Source organism: Pseudopipra pipra, chromosome 17 (assembly GCF_036250125.1).
Source record: "Pseudopipra pipra isolate bDixPip1 chromosome 17, bDixPip1.hap1, whole genome shotgun sequence".
Classification (NCBI taxonomy): Eukaryota; Metazoa; Chordata; class Aves; order Passeriformes; family Pipridae; genus Pseudopipra; species Pseudopipra pipra.
Genome location: NC_087565.1, coordinates 9193454 through 9212182, shown reverse-complemented (window position 1 = coordinate 9212182; position 18729 = coordinate 9193454). Strand labels below are relative to the sequence as shown.

The 18729-nt window shown below is 44.7% G+C and overlaps 1 protein-coding gene across 2 annotated transcripts in view; it reads left to right on the top strand.

Annotated features, from left to right (window-relative positions):
• TSHZ2 (teashirt zinc finger homeobox 2) overlaps window positions 1-9543 on the top strand; it is a 221713-nt gene extending 212170 nt beyond the window's left edge. For both annotated transcript variants that reach the window (XM_064674185.1, XM_064674183.1), the window contains exon 3: window positions 318-9543. In XM_064674185.1, coding sequence (XP_064530255.1) covers window positions 318-319 — 2 coding nt within the window. In that variant the 3' untranslated portion in view covers window positions 320-9543. The remainder of the gene's footprint in view (window positions 1-317) is intronic.
• The last annotated feature ends 9186 nt before the right edge of the window (window positions 9544-18729 follow it).

The window sequence follows — 18729 nt, the reverse complement described above, 5'->3', positions numbered from 1 at the left end:
ATTTTAGAGTATGTTCTTGGCTGGCTGTAAAAAGGAGTTCATTGTTCTGGTTTAAGCAACATGAAGGGAAAGTAGAGATGCAGAGTGCTTGGTGTACTAGGCAGAGCCACAGCACCAGCTGGAGTTTGCCAACTAATCCCTGCCCAGTTACAGACACAAGGAGCTGGGATTTTGTTCCCACCTGTGTATCCTTGCCTTCTGTGAGCCTGTGGGTGGACAAAGTAAAGCAAAGCTGCCTCATTTCCAGGAATTTCTGTGGCTGCAGGTCCATAGTCGGTACAACGTGGTGACAGTGGCTGTTGTTGTTGTGCTTGCAGGACGAATGCCTTAGTCCCAGCTCTCCAGCCCAGCCTCCCGCCCAGCCCTGCACGTCACTCCGGCCCTGACACTGAACTCACAGCAACCCGGACCCAGAAGACTGCCAAAAAAACTCCTGCTATTCTTCTTCATCCTCACTAACAATTTGGTAATGAAGTATTGATTTCCACTCCCCTGCTTATGGACAATATTAGATTTTCATTGATAAACTGCACTGGGGCTGTCTGGTCTCCACTGTCCCTTTTTGCTGTCACTGAAACAAAGTGCCACTGAAGTAAGATAATGACTGAGAACATTGATGTACTTATTTCGTCAATTTGTAACACTTGACAGGAAAAAAAAATTCTTCATAGTTTAATGTCCAAGTGTGCTACACAAGATGCAGTCACTTTGGAAGCTTTACTTTTCATGGTAATGTCCATTTCCTATTTATAACCCCTTTGGGATAGTTTGTCTAAAGGAAATGTTTCTATTCTGTGCAGCTATTACTGTTGCACCTGGGTTGCCCAATCCAGTCATTGCACTAGGGATCAATACATCACAGTAAGTACAAGAATTATTAAGTTAAAACAGATTCTGAGCCAAAAAACCTCTGAACAATGTTAATCTTCTGTGCAAGTTGTTCAAATAGTTATGCTTAACCATGTTGCTGCCAAAGATTTGTTTGAAATGGATTATTTTCAGTTTGTTTTATTCCTCAGATATATATATATTTAAATCTCCATTACGGTTTATGACGAGACATATGGGATGGAGGGATTTTTAAACAAAAGTACTATTGTTAGATTATTGAACATTATATAAATATAGCTATATCTATATATAAATATCACTATATAAATATCTATATATAGATATAAAAGAAGAAAAGTAGAATTCCTTTCTTAGTTAGGTGAGTGTAAATCTGAAACTCTCTGTTGTAGTCAATGGAGTTATTTTGGGTTTATGCCACCAAAAATGGGATCAGAATCTGGTGTCCGTGTTCTGTGCTGTGCCTTCAAGTCCACCAAGACCTGGGGAGAAGGGGGCTACAGAGATGGCAATTCCGAATTTGTGCTTGGAACTTTTTTCATTAAAACTTCGAGATCCCAATTTTAATTTGTGGAATATTCACGTTAATAATGAGATCTAATTAAGACATCCATTAAAAGCCCGTTAAAGTTAATTTAACGTAAAAATTCCAATAGAACTGTATTAGATTTTCTCCATTAAATTAACGTTATGGATTTTTAACGGATGTCTTAATTATACATTATTATTAACGGGAATACTGTATTACACAGATTAAAATCGGGTCCCGAGTCAACTCCCAGACTCTTCCAGGATACGCCAATGTCACGAGTCTCCTGTTTCCTAGTGCACTGCCTGGAAAACCAGGCACAGCCCTGTTTACTCTCGCTCAGCAAAAGCAACCTCCAGCAGACAAATCCATCTCTGCATTTAACGATGAACTTCCCCTATTCTCCAAGGAAAAATAAGTCTGGATCAAGTTGTAAATCGTTATTCCGTGGCAAATGAAATATTCAAAGTATGCGAGGCACAAGTGGAGAAGAGGCTCTTTCTCAAATAAGGGGGGGCTTTGGGGTGTCTTTTACTGTTGTTTTGTTTTCGATGTTCAAGGATTTAATTGAAGTGCAGTATTCACAAAATCAGGCTGAACATGTTCACTGCATTCCCCCCGGCTTGTGCAGAAGGGCCTGTTTTGGCACTGCTTGGGAAATTTTGACATGATCCCTAAACTCAACATGGAGGAGAAAAAAAGGCCCTTCTTATTTACCTCCTAGGGAAAGTGTTGCCCTTATGCCACATATAATAGCAAATTGCTTTTTTTATGGCATGCATAACCTAGATGGGAAAAAATATGGCGCTTGAGGGAAGGAGGGAAAAAGTAAATGAAGTTCCAGGAATGTCATTCTGAAGTAATGAGGCATGGACAGAAAATATACCCCTCACATCATCGGATTGAGATGGCAGTCGAAATAGCTTCATTGAAGTGTCAGCACTCATCCATCAATCAATCATCCACAAGGAAAAATAGCGACAGTACAACGGGGCGGCTTTTATGGGATTTACTCATGGGCATAGGGAATAGCAGCTCAAATGTAGTTCTGACATGAAAAGCAAGGTGCTGATATTATTTTTTATGATGGGAGGATCATAAAGTGAATTGAGAACAGTGAGGTCTGTCTTTGCTTAACCTATTCAACTGGAAATGAACGGAGCTCAACTGGAAACGAGCAGAGCCTTCAGATGGGTTAAGATTGAAGCCTGTGCCGTGCTGAGCACCGGCCATTGACAACAAAATTCTATTAAAGCAAAATCAATGCATTAGCATCGAGCTCCTCAGAAGCTGTTAAATTGCACAGCCCAGATCAGAGTTATTTGGTGAAGTTGCCCAAGGTGGGGCCTGTGGTGTGGACCCAAAGGCCACGAGCGCCAACGGTAAATCACCACCTGGGAGAAACCACGTGTGTGTCTCCAGGCCTGCTCCTTTCCCTGAGCTTTTGGGTGCACAGAAAAAATATTTGGCTTGTTGCAGCAGCCAAATGTGAAGCTCTTGATGCTGTTCCCTGTTGCTGGTGTTTTGCTGTCTGCTCTGGTAGAATCCTCCATGCAGTTGGGTTTGTCCCCTGTGGCCGTGGCCAGAGAAGCTGCCAGGAGCCTCTTCCTGCAACAGGGAGGCCCTGAGCGCCCACAGCAACCAGGGCTGGGGCTCTTGGGGTCACCAGCTACTCAATTTTGGCAGAACAGAGGCTTTGCTGGTATCCCATAGCCAGTGAGCAGCAAAAACCCACAGCCCTGTCTTGTCAGCACCTGGGACCCCAGAGGTGCAAACCTCCAGGGAGATTTTGGGAGGGCCAGTCCCCCTGAGGAAGGTCTGGCCATCCCAGCAGCAGGTTCTGCTCAGGAGGCTTGGCTCTGGCACAGGCAAATGTGGGAACAGCTACTTCCTTTAAAAACATGGCCACAAACCTTTATTACACAGAGCTAAGCCTCGCTCGTTCTGCCGGCACCGCTGTCCTCTGGGAACATTTTAGGTACACATTTGAATTAACTGGGTTTTATTTTTTTTTTTTACAATATGATATAAAAAAAGAAAATGTACATCTCTCCTCTCTCTTTCTCTGTGCGGAACTGGATGGGTTGATAGTTTATCTGTCATATAAATCAGGTAACACAGAAAATCATTGCATCTTTTCTCTGTTGCAGCTACTCAATATCTATCGTTCTGACTTTTATTCTTATTGGAGATCATCAAAACATTAATTAAAAGCCTGGTGATCAAACAGCCGAATATTTATGATTCACGTCCTTGCTTATTAACAAGTGGCATATTGATACACCACATATCCAAGCTGTTTGTGCTCCTGCACTGCAATAAAGCAGTGAGAATTGTTACCCTGCTTTGAAAGATTTATTCAGAAACAACAGCTCCCTTCCCACCACCACCCATGTCAAAATAAGCCATATCACCTTTAAAAAATTGTTCTATTTTAGAAGAAGGGGATGCAATTAGCATCCCTTTGGAGCCTAATATATAAGAATTTCAGTGGATCAGTCTCAGGTGTTTTTTCCAGGCTCTTATTATTTAAGCTGAGAGGGAGAAGGACACTTAACTTTAAAAATAGCTGTCATTAGTACAATAATAATTGTTGGGTTACAAAAAAAATCTTTGAGAATCTGCTAAAAAACCTGCCCAGTAATTACTTGTCAATGCAAGTTATCAGGGGGTTTATTACCTAGTTGTAAAAGTATTTACAAGACTGACCTTCCTGGCTTTTTTTTAGAGATCAGGGAGGATACAAAAAGTCATTTTAAAAATCAATAATTATATATTAGCAGGATAGGGGCTGAAGCCTTCCAAGCCAGTTTTACAGGCTATCAAGTCAACTCTTACTCATTACCATGGCAAGGATTGTTTCCCTAATTTTTGGCCTTTTTTTTATTTCCTTAATCATGTTTTGATAAAGTGCCATATTTATTGATTAATTTATACCCACGGTTCAGTTCCTAAAACAGAAAGGTGTGTTCCCACTGGGAATATCCATGGAAAACAAGCTGCCCTGAGTGAGCAGGAAATACAGAAGTGAGGGAGTTTTGTCCTGGGGCAGCTCTGGTGGGAGTTCTGAGGGGACATTGGCTCTGTGCTGGTTCCTGAGGGCCTGATCCAGCCACGGGCCAGCACAGCAGCTCAGGGCAGCCCATGGTTTGGCTGCGCTGTGGATATTATTTTGGGCTCAAACCTGTTAAAAAAACAAGGGAATGAAGATGGCAGCCTGATTTTTGGCAGAGATTGAAGAACTGACTCTGCTCAGTCCCCTCTCCCTGTGCCATCGTAACACCCAGGCTGGAGCAGAGGTGGATCTCCATCACACAGGCCTTTTGTCTTCGCCAACAGATATACGATGCAATTTATATTTAAAATTCTCTCTATAAAGACAGTATTGATCACAGATTCCAGATCAATATGTTGCAATTACAGCAGGCTTTAAAGGCCATCTGCCCCCAAGCAAGAGCACCGATCCAACCACCTCGATGGATTGGGAACAAGTGCTACTGGTTTGTGCCCATCTTCTCACAGCCTGACATATTATTTCTGTTCCTAGGAAGTTGTGTGAGGAGCTATAGAGCTGTAATTCCTGGGTACTGACCTCCCAAGAGGGGCCCTCAGACCAGCTTCTCACTGGGTTTCACAGCAGATCAGTGACACTGTGGTTTTACTCACCTGGGTTTCCTGATCCCCCTCACAATTTATCCCAACTTTCCTTGTTGCCAAAGCTCTGTCCTCAGTTGGGAATGGTCAGCAAGAGGGTCTTGAATTTCACTAAAACTAAGAACTTTTCCATAACGGTGCTGAAGTGTTGCAGTTGGACATTGGTGGGTGCAAACTGAGCCTTTTTTTATACCATAGAATCATTTAGGTTTGAAAAGACCCCCACAGTTGTGGAGCCCAACCTCTGACCACTGTGTTATGTGACAGACTGCACCGCAGCAAGTGTAATATTTTTAGACTTGTAATAAGTGAATAAATGACATGCATCTAAAGGCAGACTTCAATTCACATTTCATCAAACTGAGGTCCTAATTTGCCTGCACCTGAAGTCAAGATCTGTCTGTTGATGGCCCTGGGTGAGCCACTGGGTTGTTATTCCAGAAAGAAATGCTGTCCTGGATTTTCTTCTTTTCTTAATTATTTCCTGCAGTGATTGGCTTCACACAAACACACAGAATTTAGAACTTTTATTCTTCAATTTCCTTCTGAGGGAAAATGAAAGAATAAAATAATGGATTTGCACTGCTAACAGAAGCTGACTTACCTTTGCATCCCACACGTGCTGTGCCATGTCCTGCCAGCACCTCCCTGATCTTCCCTGCAACCGCCTCCCTCCGATTTGGTTTCAGTCCAATGTCTAAAAAACAGAAGCCAGATTCTGGATGGAATTATTCCAGTGTAAATCCAGAGCCACTCCTTCAAATTCAGTAGATTTACCCTCTGTCTGCACAGCCCCAAACACTGTCCTCAATGGTCCTAACCTCGCATTCCCAACGTGTTTAGGCAGTTTTGAAAACAACTTCAGCAAACAGCCTCTATCTCCAGACAAATTAAACCTTCTGCACTTCAGAAGGTTCAGAGTTATGTCAGGGGGGAGACTGCAATACTTTGGTATTGCTGTGACTATGCTGGTAAAAGTCCTGATGTAAAACCAGTTGTATCACTATAAAGCACTTTATACTGGTACAGCTCCTTTCGTTTTGCTGGACCACTTTTATCCCAGTGCAAGCACTTTTATCCCAGTATTCTCCAGTCTATGCTAGTGGTGGTTTTTTGTTTTCACTGTGCTGGCAAAAAAATGAAGAGCAGATGAAGTTTAGGATGACACTGTTGTTTCTCGTACCAAAGTGTCTGCACAATAATTTCTTGGGGAGTATTTTTAAAAGCGAACTTGCTGTACCACTGGACTTAACTGCAGAGTAATAAACTTCCAGTTCATCATCCCTCTCAGCTCATGAAATGTCTCCAGGCCTTTGTAAAAAGCCCTGTTTGAGACAACAGATTAAATACTAATCCTGGCGGATCGTACATCCCCACTTCAGTTCACACCATCTCGCTGAGCAAACTTCTTTTTTTTTCCCCTTTTTGATCTAAGTAAAGGCAACAAATTCTCTCATTATACTTCTTAGATGAGATAGCAGGGGGGAAAAAAAAGATCAGTATTTCAAGAAGAAAATGAAAATAACACCTTGGAAAAACGCAGCTGCGTTAAAGGCAGGGAATGCTGTCCCCATCCCCAGGGATTCACGGTGTGGAAATGTCCACACAACAGTCTCCAGTGTGGAGGATTTATGTGGGCAAGGTTTTCACTTAGGAACTGGTCCATGGAGCATTAAATAAATGCATACCTGTGTGTAGATGTGCAGGTAGCTGCAGATATCCCCCCCTCCACGCACCATGTGTGTGCAGACACGGGCACACCCGGGTGTGTTTGTGCATCTCTTCCTGCCCAGGCACCCACCCCTGGCTGAGGGACCAGCTGGGCACTGCTGGCAGCAGGGCCTCCAGGATGAGCAGGGCAGGATTTTGGCTTTTTAAGGCAGCAAATGCTGGGATGTGCAATACAGGTTGCAAAAGCTGACAAGCTCAACAGTTCTTATCTGGCTCAGGGTACTTCTCCGTCCTGTCTCTGGTACAATACCCCCTCCTGTCTCGTGCTCAGGCACCACTTCTTAATCCTCTGTTGTTTTGTTTTTGTTTTTTTTTTTTTATTCTGCATGTTTATTTTGGGTTTTATTATCTGGAACCTGTCAGCAGGAATCACGAGAGATCCACCCCCACTTAAAGAAAGGAGCACAGTTGGCCATAACAGTAAATTGGATGGTTTTGCTCTGCCCCTGCCCACGTTTGTTATTGGCAGCATCTTCAGGTCCCATCTGTGACCCGTGGTGTTAGGGCTGGAATTTCGTTTCAAAAATGGTCATAAAAATAAAGAATCAAAAGCTCATTTCTCTTTTCAAAAAAAATAAAAAAAAAATAAAAAATGTATATACTCCAAATGGCAAAAAGGAAAGATGAACCACATTTTTTATACGAACAAACCAACGGGACTCCCTTGGAGAGGACTCGCAGTGACTTTCTCTGTAGAATGTCTCAGTGCTCTGCACTGATTTTGTAACCAGTGCATGCTGTATAGAACATATTGCCTGTAACTTAGAGTGGAGGGGGGGCCAAGCTGCTCTTCCTTGGGCACTGCAGCTTGTTGGGATGAAAAGTTGCGCCTTTGATGCATTTTTATACTGTACATATTTGTATATATTAACTATATTGCCATGTTATGAACACAGATTTTGTTATATTTGCTTGTTTCGGTTTCCTAACAAAAAAAAAGGGAAAAAAAATGGGTCCATAACGGGGGATATTATTTTTTTTTTTTTTCCCAATAGAAAATATGCTTGTAATTTTTGTTTGTTTGTTTTCTTGGTCATCATCTTTTAATGGCTCATAAAGGAATTAGAGACGAGTTTTTGGAGGAACTCTGAGAAGCAAGTCTGTGTTTGCATGAGACCTGCCCAGTTGCTGGCTAGAAAGGGGGGCGGGGGGAAGAGGGGAAATCTAAGTCAAGTTTTGCTTTTAAAGCATGCTTAGTCCCATGGGAAACTCATACATGTACAATTATTCTCTTTGTATTTTATCTAATAGCGCCTGAATTATTTTTTTTAATGTCTTCTTGGAGGAACAATTCATAATTGTCAAAATTTGAAACATTAGCTTAATTTTGTTTTCATGACCCCTCATTTCTTCTCCTTATTTATTTTGTTGCTGTTTATAATGGGCCCCAAGGCCATTTCTGACATTGCAGTGTTCTTCTTCCACATTAAGGATGTTTTTAAAATTACTAAGATTATTGAGCCAACAGGCTGTTTTAATCAAAACCATGTTTCACTTGGTTTGGGTGATTATGAATGGTCCTTCTCAAGGAAAAAGCCCTTTCTGCTGGGAGGACCATACCATCTAGTGGCCCCGGAGCTTCATCACAGACACACATCTTCCCCATATTTACTGTCTTTCCAAAAGCCTGGCTGGCAATTTTGCTTCCAATTATTTGCTTATTATAACTAACTTAAACTAAACAAATTGATAATGTTAATGGCTTTTCCTCCCCTCCCCCCACCCCCATGGTTGATTGCTAAATAAATTCGTATAATTTATACTAGAGGAGATTATTGCTTTTATTGTTTTGGGTTCCCCCAAACCAATTATTAACAATCAGGACTATGTATCTCATTAAATTTAAATCAGGTCAAACCTATTTATCTAAGGCCTTTTCTGATTTACAGGAAGATGACTGTATTCCAGAGCATTTAAGATGTATTTCTGTGTATGATTTTGCAGCATTGAAATCTATTAATGGTGATTTTTTTTGTTCTGTATTTTCACCACGGTAAATACGTTGTTAAAAAAAAAAATCCCTCAACTTTCCCACAGAAAACATTACTTTTTATGCCCAGGGATTTTTTTTTTTTTTTAATAAAATCACTGCAGTTTTAGAACTGTAATTAAAGCCCTGAATAATAGATCACACATCTTTATCTGTTGTGTTTAAAAGGAAAAAAAAAAAAAATAGCCCAAACTGTTCACATAATCCTGAATGCCTCATTTCCATAAAAAAGGTTTCTATACATATATTATTTACATTTTTAAACATGGTAATTCTTTCCTTTGTGGCATAAAATGTCTCTTTTCCACTGCAGCTACTGGAAAGCGACTGCTCACATCTGAAATGTTATCGTAATTTGCATCAGGAAACCCAACTGCAGACATTAAGGACTTGGGTGTGTTCAATTATGATTTTGCTGGAGGCTGTCCCTCATTTTAATGCTGCACTCATTGAACTACCTTTCTGAAATCTAGCTGATATGGCTCACCATAGACATGCTTCACAACATCATTAGCTTTGCAAATGGCTTCATTTCAGTCAATGCAGGCTTCAGTTTTGGCCAATTGTAAAATGGAAATTTGAAAAGGGAAAGGGAAAAAAAAAAAAAGAAAAAAAAAAAGAAAAAAAAACAGATGCACTTAAAACATGAAAAGAATTATTTATATGATAAAAATATATTTAGATTTTCAAAGCACAAGACTGAACAGAAGTGCTCTTTTTATGCTTTCTGAAGATGTTACTGTTAAAAGTCTTTCTACATCAGGCTTAATAAATCTGTAATGACATTTGATGGATTGATTTTTGTGTGGGTTTTTCTTTTCTTTTTCTTCTTCCTTTTTTTTTTTTTGCCTTTCTTTCTCTGCAGAGAAAGAAAAGGACTGACCTGGAGGGGCTGTGGGAGTGAAAAAACCCCACAGGAATGTGCCTGTTTCAGTAAAACTCACGAACAATTTCTAGCAGTCTCCTTTCCCTTAAATAATAATCACTTAAAGTGAGAAAAAGAGGGAAGAATCCCCAACGACCCCGCCCTGCATCGGTGGTGCAGAGCTTTGCCTTCCCCGCCCGGGGCTGCTCTGGCCACTCCAGGTTATTTATGGAGGGATCTGCAGGAGGCTCCGCGCTGCTGTCACACAAATTCGGGGCTCGCCGGCCACAAACCAGGAGAGACTGAGACACCAAAACCCCCTCCGGGGGTTCCACCCCGACGGATCGCCCGGGCTGACATTCCCTGTCCCGAGTTCGCACTCCCTGTCCCCGGGCACTCCTTGGTCCCCCGGTTAATATTCCCTGTCCCCGGGCATTCCCTGTCCCCCTGCGCCGGGAGTTGTGTCCCCACCGCCCACCCCGTGGGTGATTTACTGCCCAGGAGTCGGAGCTCTCTCCGGGGCAGAGATTCCTGAGGTTCGTCCTCCTTAAATGTTGGTGGGCACAGGATGGCCCGAGCCGGGTTTAACTCTGCTGCTCCTCCTTGCTGTGACACAACACACCAGGAGCGGCGGAGCCCATCCCGCGCCAGCCCATCCCGAGGGCAGCGCGTCCTCCCGGCATCCTGTCTGTCCCTGAAGGTCACAGAAGGACAGGGCAGGTGTCCCCACACCTGTGGAAGGGAGAGCAGAGGGGAGGGAAGAGCTGGATGTGTCCCCCTCTGACTTCCTTCAAATCTCCTTTCCCAAGCCACCCCAGGGTTTTCCCAGAGCACATCACCCATCCCTTTTCCAGCTGCCCATCTCCTGCAGAGCCAAATCCAGTGACAGGCTCTGCCCACTCCTCACCCCTTGCTGTGACCATCCCACACCCACGGGTGACCCCCAGGGCCACCCATCCCTCCCACACTCGTTACCAAACCCCCTCCCAGGCGGTGCCTCGGATCCTGCAACACCGACCTCTTTTTTTTTTTAAGTGATTTTTTTTTTTTTTTTAAGGAATATATTGCACACATTTCAAGAAAGCCCTCTAGGGTAAAATAAAAAATATATATAGATGGCTAAAATAACAAATGAATCATAAAACTTAGAGATGGAAAAGGACTATTAGATCATCCAATTTATCTTACTGTCTGCCAATACAGGTTTGCTCCCCGCAGACCCTCCCCTGGGCTTTGTCTCGCCTCTCTGACTTAACTCCAGCACACAGGGTCCTCTGCCACTTCCCTGGGAAGGATCATTAATGGGTCAGGAATGTTTTATAGGTGCAGGGCCAAATCCTGGCCTGGGGGGAGTCTCACCTGCGAGGTGCTCGGGTGATGACCCCACGCATTTTAGTGCTCCACAAAGCAGCAATAAATGTGCCATGGGAGTGGGTTTCACCCCATGCCCCTGCCCACAGCACCCCACTGGCTGTGGAGCTGGGACTGTGGTACATAAGGATCCACGTCCTCTCTGTGCTGGAGCCCTGGGTGAGCCAGTGGGGCCACTCACCCACCACCACAGCATTCCCGAATGGATGGAGATGCCAGACCAGCTGTAGGCAGCTCCCAGCAGGCTGAAGAGCCTGTTCTAATTTATTCCAAGGGTTTGAACTTGCATCTCTCTCTTTTTTTTTGTTTTTTTAATTATTGGTGATACACTCCAACAGAAGAACAAACAAACAAACAAATAAAATCAACCCTTCAGTTTCTCAGATGGATGTTTTGGCTACAGGGCAACTTTGAAAGCTGGTTCAGTTGTTATTTTTGCTTTCATTTTTTTTGCTGCTCCTTAAAACTGTCTTGATTTAATAAAAGTTAAATGTTTTCATAGGAAAATCAGGCTGGGTGGTTTGTGATTCTTTTATGTACAACACGAATATTACATTATTCAGCAATTCAGGAATAAATTTAATTCTGTCTACCTTTGCTGAGTGTTTTACAATTTAAATAGCTGGTCTGACAGAGGGGTCCAGGCACTCCAGGAGGGCACCAAAGTCGTGGTACAAAGGGTAAGGTGGGACCTGTCCAGGTCTGTGGGAGGCAGGAGAGGAGAGCCTGGGACCAGGGGTTGGGTTTGACACCAGAAGGAGGATTATGTGACCCATATGAAGCACCATAGAACAGGAGGAGAAGAGAACACTGAGAGGGGATCCCATCACTCCATACAAATATCTCCAAGGGGTGTCAGAGGATGGTGCCAGACCCTCCTCAGTGGTGCCCAGCAATGGGATGAGGAGCAGTGGCCATAAACTAAAACAAGTTCCACCTCAACCTGAGGAAGAAATTCTTTCCATGAGGGTGGCAGAGCACTGGAATAGCTCCCCAGGGCAGGCATGGAGTCTCCCTCTCTGGAGACATTCCAAACCTACCAGGATATGTTCCTGTGTCACCTGCTCTGGGTGACCCTGCCTTGGTGGGGGGGTCAGTCTGGGTGATCTCCAGAGGGCCCTTCCAACCCCAACATTCTGTGACCCACGGTTTGCCCCGAAGTTTTGAAATGCAGAAGTGCCCCTGGGCTGGTCCCCCTGCACAGACAGCCCTGTTCACATCTCCCCTGAACCCTCCACAGCCAGGGGGGTCCCAGCCCAGGGACATCTTCAGGTGGGACTGGCACTGGTGCCAGGATGGGCTGAGCTTCCCCAGGAGCTGCTGCCCCGCACTCCCGAGCCAGGCTGGACACGGCTGGAGCACCACACCCAGCACAGCAGCTGCAGGGGGTTGTGTCACTCAGGGCAGTTTACTGGGAAGATTTATGGTCGGGAAGACAAATGTTTAGAGGAACAAAAGGCAACCCCACATCCCCTCAGCATCTGTTCCCAGCTCACACTGACGCCTCAGCCGCGGCTCACAGGCAGCTCCGGAGCAAACCAAGCTGTTAACTGGGCTCCAGGCTGCCCGCAGGGAAAAGGCAGGAGCAAATATCACAGGAAAAACAATCCAAAATGCAGCAGAAAACATCAGGCTGTGTCAGGTTGCTGCCCACTACTGGGAAGATCTTTGCTCGGGGGAAGGAGTCGAGTCCTGAGGATGATGATGATTGGGATCCTCCCGGGACTCAGCACACACAGACACCCCAACTACCGCCCAGGGCACGGGGCTGGGGCCTCGTCCTCCTCCTCCACCCCATCCCAGGGGAGCAGGAGGGTCAGGGCAGGTGTCTGTCACAGCAGGACAAACAGACACATAGAGACATCCAAGATTTTGGCTACATGCACACGAGGACTGAGCATGTCTGCCCATGTCCCCTGGTGTTGGTGACCAGCAGTGACTGGCATCACAAATGAGTAATGAAAAGGGATGTGTTCCCATGGGATCCCATCAACAGGAGGACACAGAGCTCCCAGTGGGTCCCCAGCTCCCCATGGCCCCAGTACCTTAAACACCACCCACCTCAGCAGTTCTCAGCTGCCCCAAAGCAGTTCTTAACCAAGCTGTGCTTTGGGGAAACACACTTCAAATCCTGCCTTTATTTTTTCTCAGCACATCAGGCCATGTTAGTCTTGTGGAGCAAGGTCCAGACTGCTCAGTTGTGTAAAATTTTCTACTTTGGCAGAGTTTTCTGCAGCCCAAATGGTAATCCAGGCTAAGCCCTTTGATACCTCCTCAGGCTGTCCTACAAAATACACCTGAGCCCCTAAAATATTAAGTGTGTTGCTTGTCTGAAAGCCATGGTGAGGGAAGAAGAGAATTCCTGAAGAGATCAGATAAACCTCAACACTAACAAGAGTATTTGGGAAACAAAGACTGTCTGCACACTGAAAATAGTTATTGCAGTGGTACTGACACTTGAAAGGCATTTACAACATTTTTAACACAGGAAAGACATAGTTTTGCTGGTGAAGTGGTGCTTTTATGGCTGTGATGTCTTTAGGGACTCTGTAGATGTGGTGATGAACCAGCCTTGGGCCCACTGGATGTTCCTGCAGTGACCAGACAGAGCAGGGCTGCACACATTGGGCATTTCAGGAAACATTAAATTACTTAAAAGACAGATTTCCTAGGGAAATATACCTTGAACACGTTTCTTCTCTTTTTTTTTTTTTTTTTCAGAAATGGATGCCAGCTTTACATTAATATAATCTATAACCATGCAAGTACAGCTCTGGTTTCTCGGTTACCAGCCCTGGCTCTCTACCAAAAAGTCCTTTTTGCTGTCAAACTATCACTGATCTTTATTTTTAAAGCATTCTCCACCAAATTCACTGCATCTGGAGCGTGCAGCTCAGTGCCGTGGTGCAACTCAGGTGGGATTAAGGTGTCCCAAGACCGGGCTCTGCAAATCCAGCGCCAAAAATCACTAACAAGTTAAAAAAAAAAACAACAAAATCTGGAACCAAAACCAAATCCAAAGCATTTCTTGAACCAGGATGTTTGATATTACCTTTTAATTGACAAAAACAATGTTGCAAGTGTTTAAGAATTTTATTTGCTTGTTTTTCTGAAATAATAAAATATTGATGGCTCTGGATAAACTCATCCCAGAAAATATTTAGGTTAAATTAACAAACTGAGGAGCCTTTGAGCTCAGGCAAACAGCAATAGTGCTGGTTGGAGAAGGGGGAAATCACATATTTTATATGAAAAGTCCATCTGTAAGCAATTGTGCTAATGCTTTAAAGATGATCAGCTCAGGCTTTTGGAGTCAAACAGGAAAACAACCAAAATTCTTATCGGGAAAGAAATTTTTCAACCTGAAAACAGATTCTGTCAAAATGTCAGAGGCCCAGATTTAGGTTCTGCTAAAAAGAGACTTTAACAAGACACAATTTGAAGAGAAATGCTGAGTTCAATTACCTCTTAACCTCAAGTAACAGCTGGAGGGAGACCAGAAATATGACCCCAAACTCAACAGTGAAGGGGAACTAAAAGGAAAGAGAAATTAAGAGTGTCTCATCCTCACCCCCCTTTATGAACATACAACACCAACACTGAGAAGGGCAGGGGCAGGTGCTTCATTTAAGGGTTTTTTTACCCCAAAACTGAGCCTGGAAAATACATTCCCTGGATAATCAAGAGAGCTGAAGTGCAGAGCCACTGCTCCTCCTCCAGCTGAGAACAGGAACCTGCCCCAGAGGTCGGAAATACCTGGGCCTGCTGCTGGGAAGTTTGGGGAGGTTTTGGTGAGAGGGATTTGGAAAAACACAGAAGGTAAAAAATTCAAGTTTGGCGAAAATGTATTTCGGCGTTAATTATCATTTCACTCAGTTCTGATCTTTTTTCCCAAACTATTTATGCTCAACTTTGACATTAAAATTTCATTCGGTTTGCTCAGAACTACTTTATTTAGCAATGTTTAATTAGATTTTCGAGAACATACATATATATATATATATACACACATATTAAAAATTCAGAACTGCCCGAAAATGAAATAACATTTCATTAAAAAAATGTGAATTTTTTTTTGCTTTAAGTGAGAGCTACTTCCTGATTTTCCAGAATTATCAGAAAACTATGAAGCCTGTGGTTTCCTCGGCTCACATGGGTAACGTAGACTCTGCCTGTTCTTTATCTACCTCTTGTTCCACTAAACTGCACCAAAGACTGAGGGATGAAATCACAGGAAGGTTCTTTGCAAGTAATTATTCCACAAGACCAAAAAAAAAAAAAAAAAAAAAAAAAAAAAAAATCAGTAATTAGGTCACGACTTTCAGAGAGGATTAATAAAAACATTTTATATGTGTAAAATGAGTTTTAAATGCCAAAGTGCTCCATAACTATTTATTAGACTGGACTTGCTCATGCAAATAGTTTTGTCCCCAAGATCCACACAGAAGAATGTCCACAGTGATTGTCCCACGTTATAAAACACACCATTTAATTAATAGTAAAAACCCAAGCAGTCAAAAATAATGTTTGCCAGCAGCTAAATCTGCTCGGTAGCAACACATTTCAGGAAATATTGATCGGGTGAGAAGAGAAAATTGAGGATAACGTTTCTGTATCTCCAGATTTTCTCTGGTCCATCTCCCTTGTCGGGGAAGTTTCCCGGTGATGCCGTGATTGTTGCTCGCATTAATTAACAGGTCACCGCCTTTCAGCCCGTTTGGGCTGTTCGGGGGTAGCTCTGTGTTTATTAGGTACTTTTATGTGACTGCTAATTAATTCTGGTGTCTAAAGTAAACTTGTGCCGGGAACACGCGGCAGCTCCAGCCCCGCGGGCGGGTCCCGCTCCTCGGCTTGGCCAACACCGCCACCTAATGCCGGCACATCCCGCTCCGCTGGAGCTCCGAATACCTGGAATGATGCTCCCATCGCCCTTCCCGCCCTGCTGGCCCCCCCTTGTGCCCAGCTGGAGGTGCCCCAGCAGCGGGGCGATGTGGCTCTTTGGGGGTGCAGCACACGCGGAGCGGGGGGAAGAACCTCTCCCCAGCTCACAGAGACATTTGGGAAGTGCTGAACAACAGAGATGAGCTCCCGGAGGCTGCGGGATGGAATTCGGCGTGCTGGGAGTAGGGATAGCCTCAGGGGAAGCGAAGGGAGAGCAATTCTGGAGAGGGAATGTTCTTGTTATAGGGAATATTATTATCAAAACCCAGAGCTCCCCAGTCCTGCAGAAAGGTCGGGAGCAAAGTGATTTCATTCCACACAAATACACAGGAGGAAGATAAAAAGCTGCTGTGTCTGCCCTAACAGCTCAGATCCAGTACCACAGTGAAGGGGTGACCTGGGCAGACACCACACCTCCACGTTTGTCTTCACCTCTCCGAGTCTGTGGCGGGCTGGGAAGTGTCAAACCAGAGCATCTTGTGCTTTGCAGTGCCATGCTCAGCCCAGCAGCCTCCTCTCTGGAATTCTGCTCCAACAGCAACCATAGCTCCTGATTTTTGCAATATTTCACATCTGACCCAATACTGGACTCTGTGCCTCTCAATAACAAACTCCAAACTAAATAAAACCACTCAGCATACAATGGACCCTTGTTACACATAACAACACATGTCAAAATGGGCATTCTTGCAATTAGCATGTGATTACTCAATCTGCATAATTACACATGGGAATCATGCTGTAGCATGTTTGGAACTGCTACATCTCATTTTCCCCAGTAATCCTAAATCATATAAATATCTTCTGTAGGAACTACTACTTTAGATGTTACGAATTAATATTAATTCGTAAAGATGAAATTGAATTAAATGTACTGATTTTAATGTCATGAATGCACTCATAACTATTTTTTTCCCCTGAGAACCATCTGCAATTTAGAGACTTGCTAATCCTAATTAAATGCACTTTTCTCAAGTGTGTGCAAATGAAGGGAGAAATCTGCTCGGGAAAGCACTTGCAGATTTTCCACTTCCACAAAGGGGAAGAAGAAACAGTTTTGTGATTTAATATTAGATCTCCCTCGTAAGTGAAAATGAGCTTTGCTTCTTTGCAATTTCAGGACATCCAGCAGTCTGAGGATGGATCTGAACCAGTAATTAGCTAAAAGCAGAGGAGGAAGAGCCCTCAAAGAAGTGTTTGTGATGCTGGTCTGAACATCCACAGAGAAATGCTGTTTGTTATACCCTCCCTCATCTCAGACAGTGCTCCAAGCCCTCTGACTCTGTGTATGGAGGCACCAAACAGAACCTGCACTGCAGATTATCAAGGAAACAGAACCACTGGGTCAGGCTGGAAGGGTCCACATGGGGTCACCTGGTCCCACCTCCTGCTCCAGCAGGGCCATCCCAGAGCACACGGCACAGGATTGTGTCCAGATGGTTCTGGAACATCCCCAGTGAGGAGACTCCACACCCTCTCTGGTCTCTGTTCAGTGCTTGGTCACTGAGCAGGGAAGAAATTCTTCCTCATGTCCAGGTGGAACTTCCTGGGCATCAGTTCCTGCCCGTCCCTCGTGTCCCATTGCTGGGCCCCCCGAGCAGAGCCTGGTCCATGCTCTGCCCCCTCCCTGCAGGCCCTGACACACATGGATGGGGTCCCCCCTCAGTGTCTCCCCTCGAGGCTGCACAGCCCCAGCTCCTCAGCCTGGATGAGGGGGCAGAAACCAGAGCAGCCCCGGAGCCATCTCACACCCTCCCCTACAGCAGCTCCACCAACACCAGCAGTGACGAGACACCCTCATTTTATTCACTGCCACACTTTATTTCTAGTTTTGGCCTTTCCCCAGGGAGAGTCTCAACCTTCCCATTAACCCAGCTTAGGCTGGGAATAACATTTATCTCAAAGGAATGGGGGGAAAAAAAGTTTCACCTGTAGCAACCAGAGACCACATCTATGACAAAACTAACATAAAATAAAAGCACACCTCCAGCATCCCACAGGGTTTGGAGATGCAAGACACTCCAAGTGCCTTTTCAACCTGCAGACAAATATCCCTGTACTGGTCCTTATCTTCAGCACCTCCTTCTCAGTCAGGCAGTGAGAGCTGCTCTTTAATTCACCTGCAGAACTCACACATTGGTCCAGCAAATGATGACCTAGTCACTGCAATAAGCATCCTTTATCTCCAGGTCTGTGTGGCTCATCAGAAACTCATCACATGGCCCCTGAGAGGCACCAAAGCCGTGCCTTACAGCAGACTGCAAAGCTCACATTTACTCCTTGTACCCTCCCCAACCCTGTTGTCACCCAGCACCACACAGGTCACCCCAAAGCCCCGGTGAGTGGCACCAGCAGCAACACTCCCAGACCCCTTTGTGCACCACAGGCACCACAATTTCCCTGCTACATCGTGTTGCCCTCCAGCCCCCACAGCTGGAAGGTTTCATGCTCCCCAGCAGCACTGCTTTTACAGAAGCACTTAAGCCAAGAACCTGGGCCACCCTACTCCTCCAAACCTCACCAGAGCCAGCCCAGCTGAGCCCGTGGCTTAACAAGGCTGTGCTCACCCACTGAAGTGGGGCTGATACCCACTGAAATGGGGCTGATTCCCACTGGGGCTTCAGCTGGGGAGTTCCCTTTCTCCCCCGGATGAGCTGCCTTTGACAAGTCTTTCCCAGCTGCCTTCAGAGCTCAGAGGCGGGTTTTGAGATGTGGCCAGAGGTGTTGGGAAGGTCTGACACCTCAGGAGAGTTCCAGGGACACGACAGACCCAGAAATTTTTTTTGAAACATACCTGGT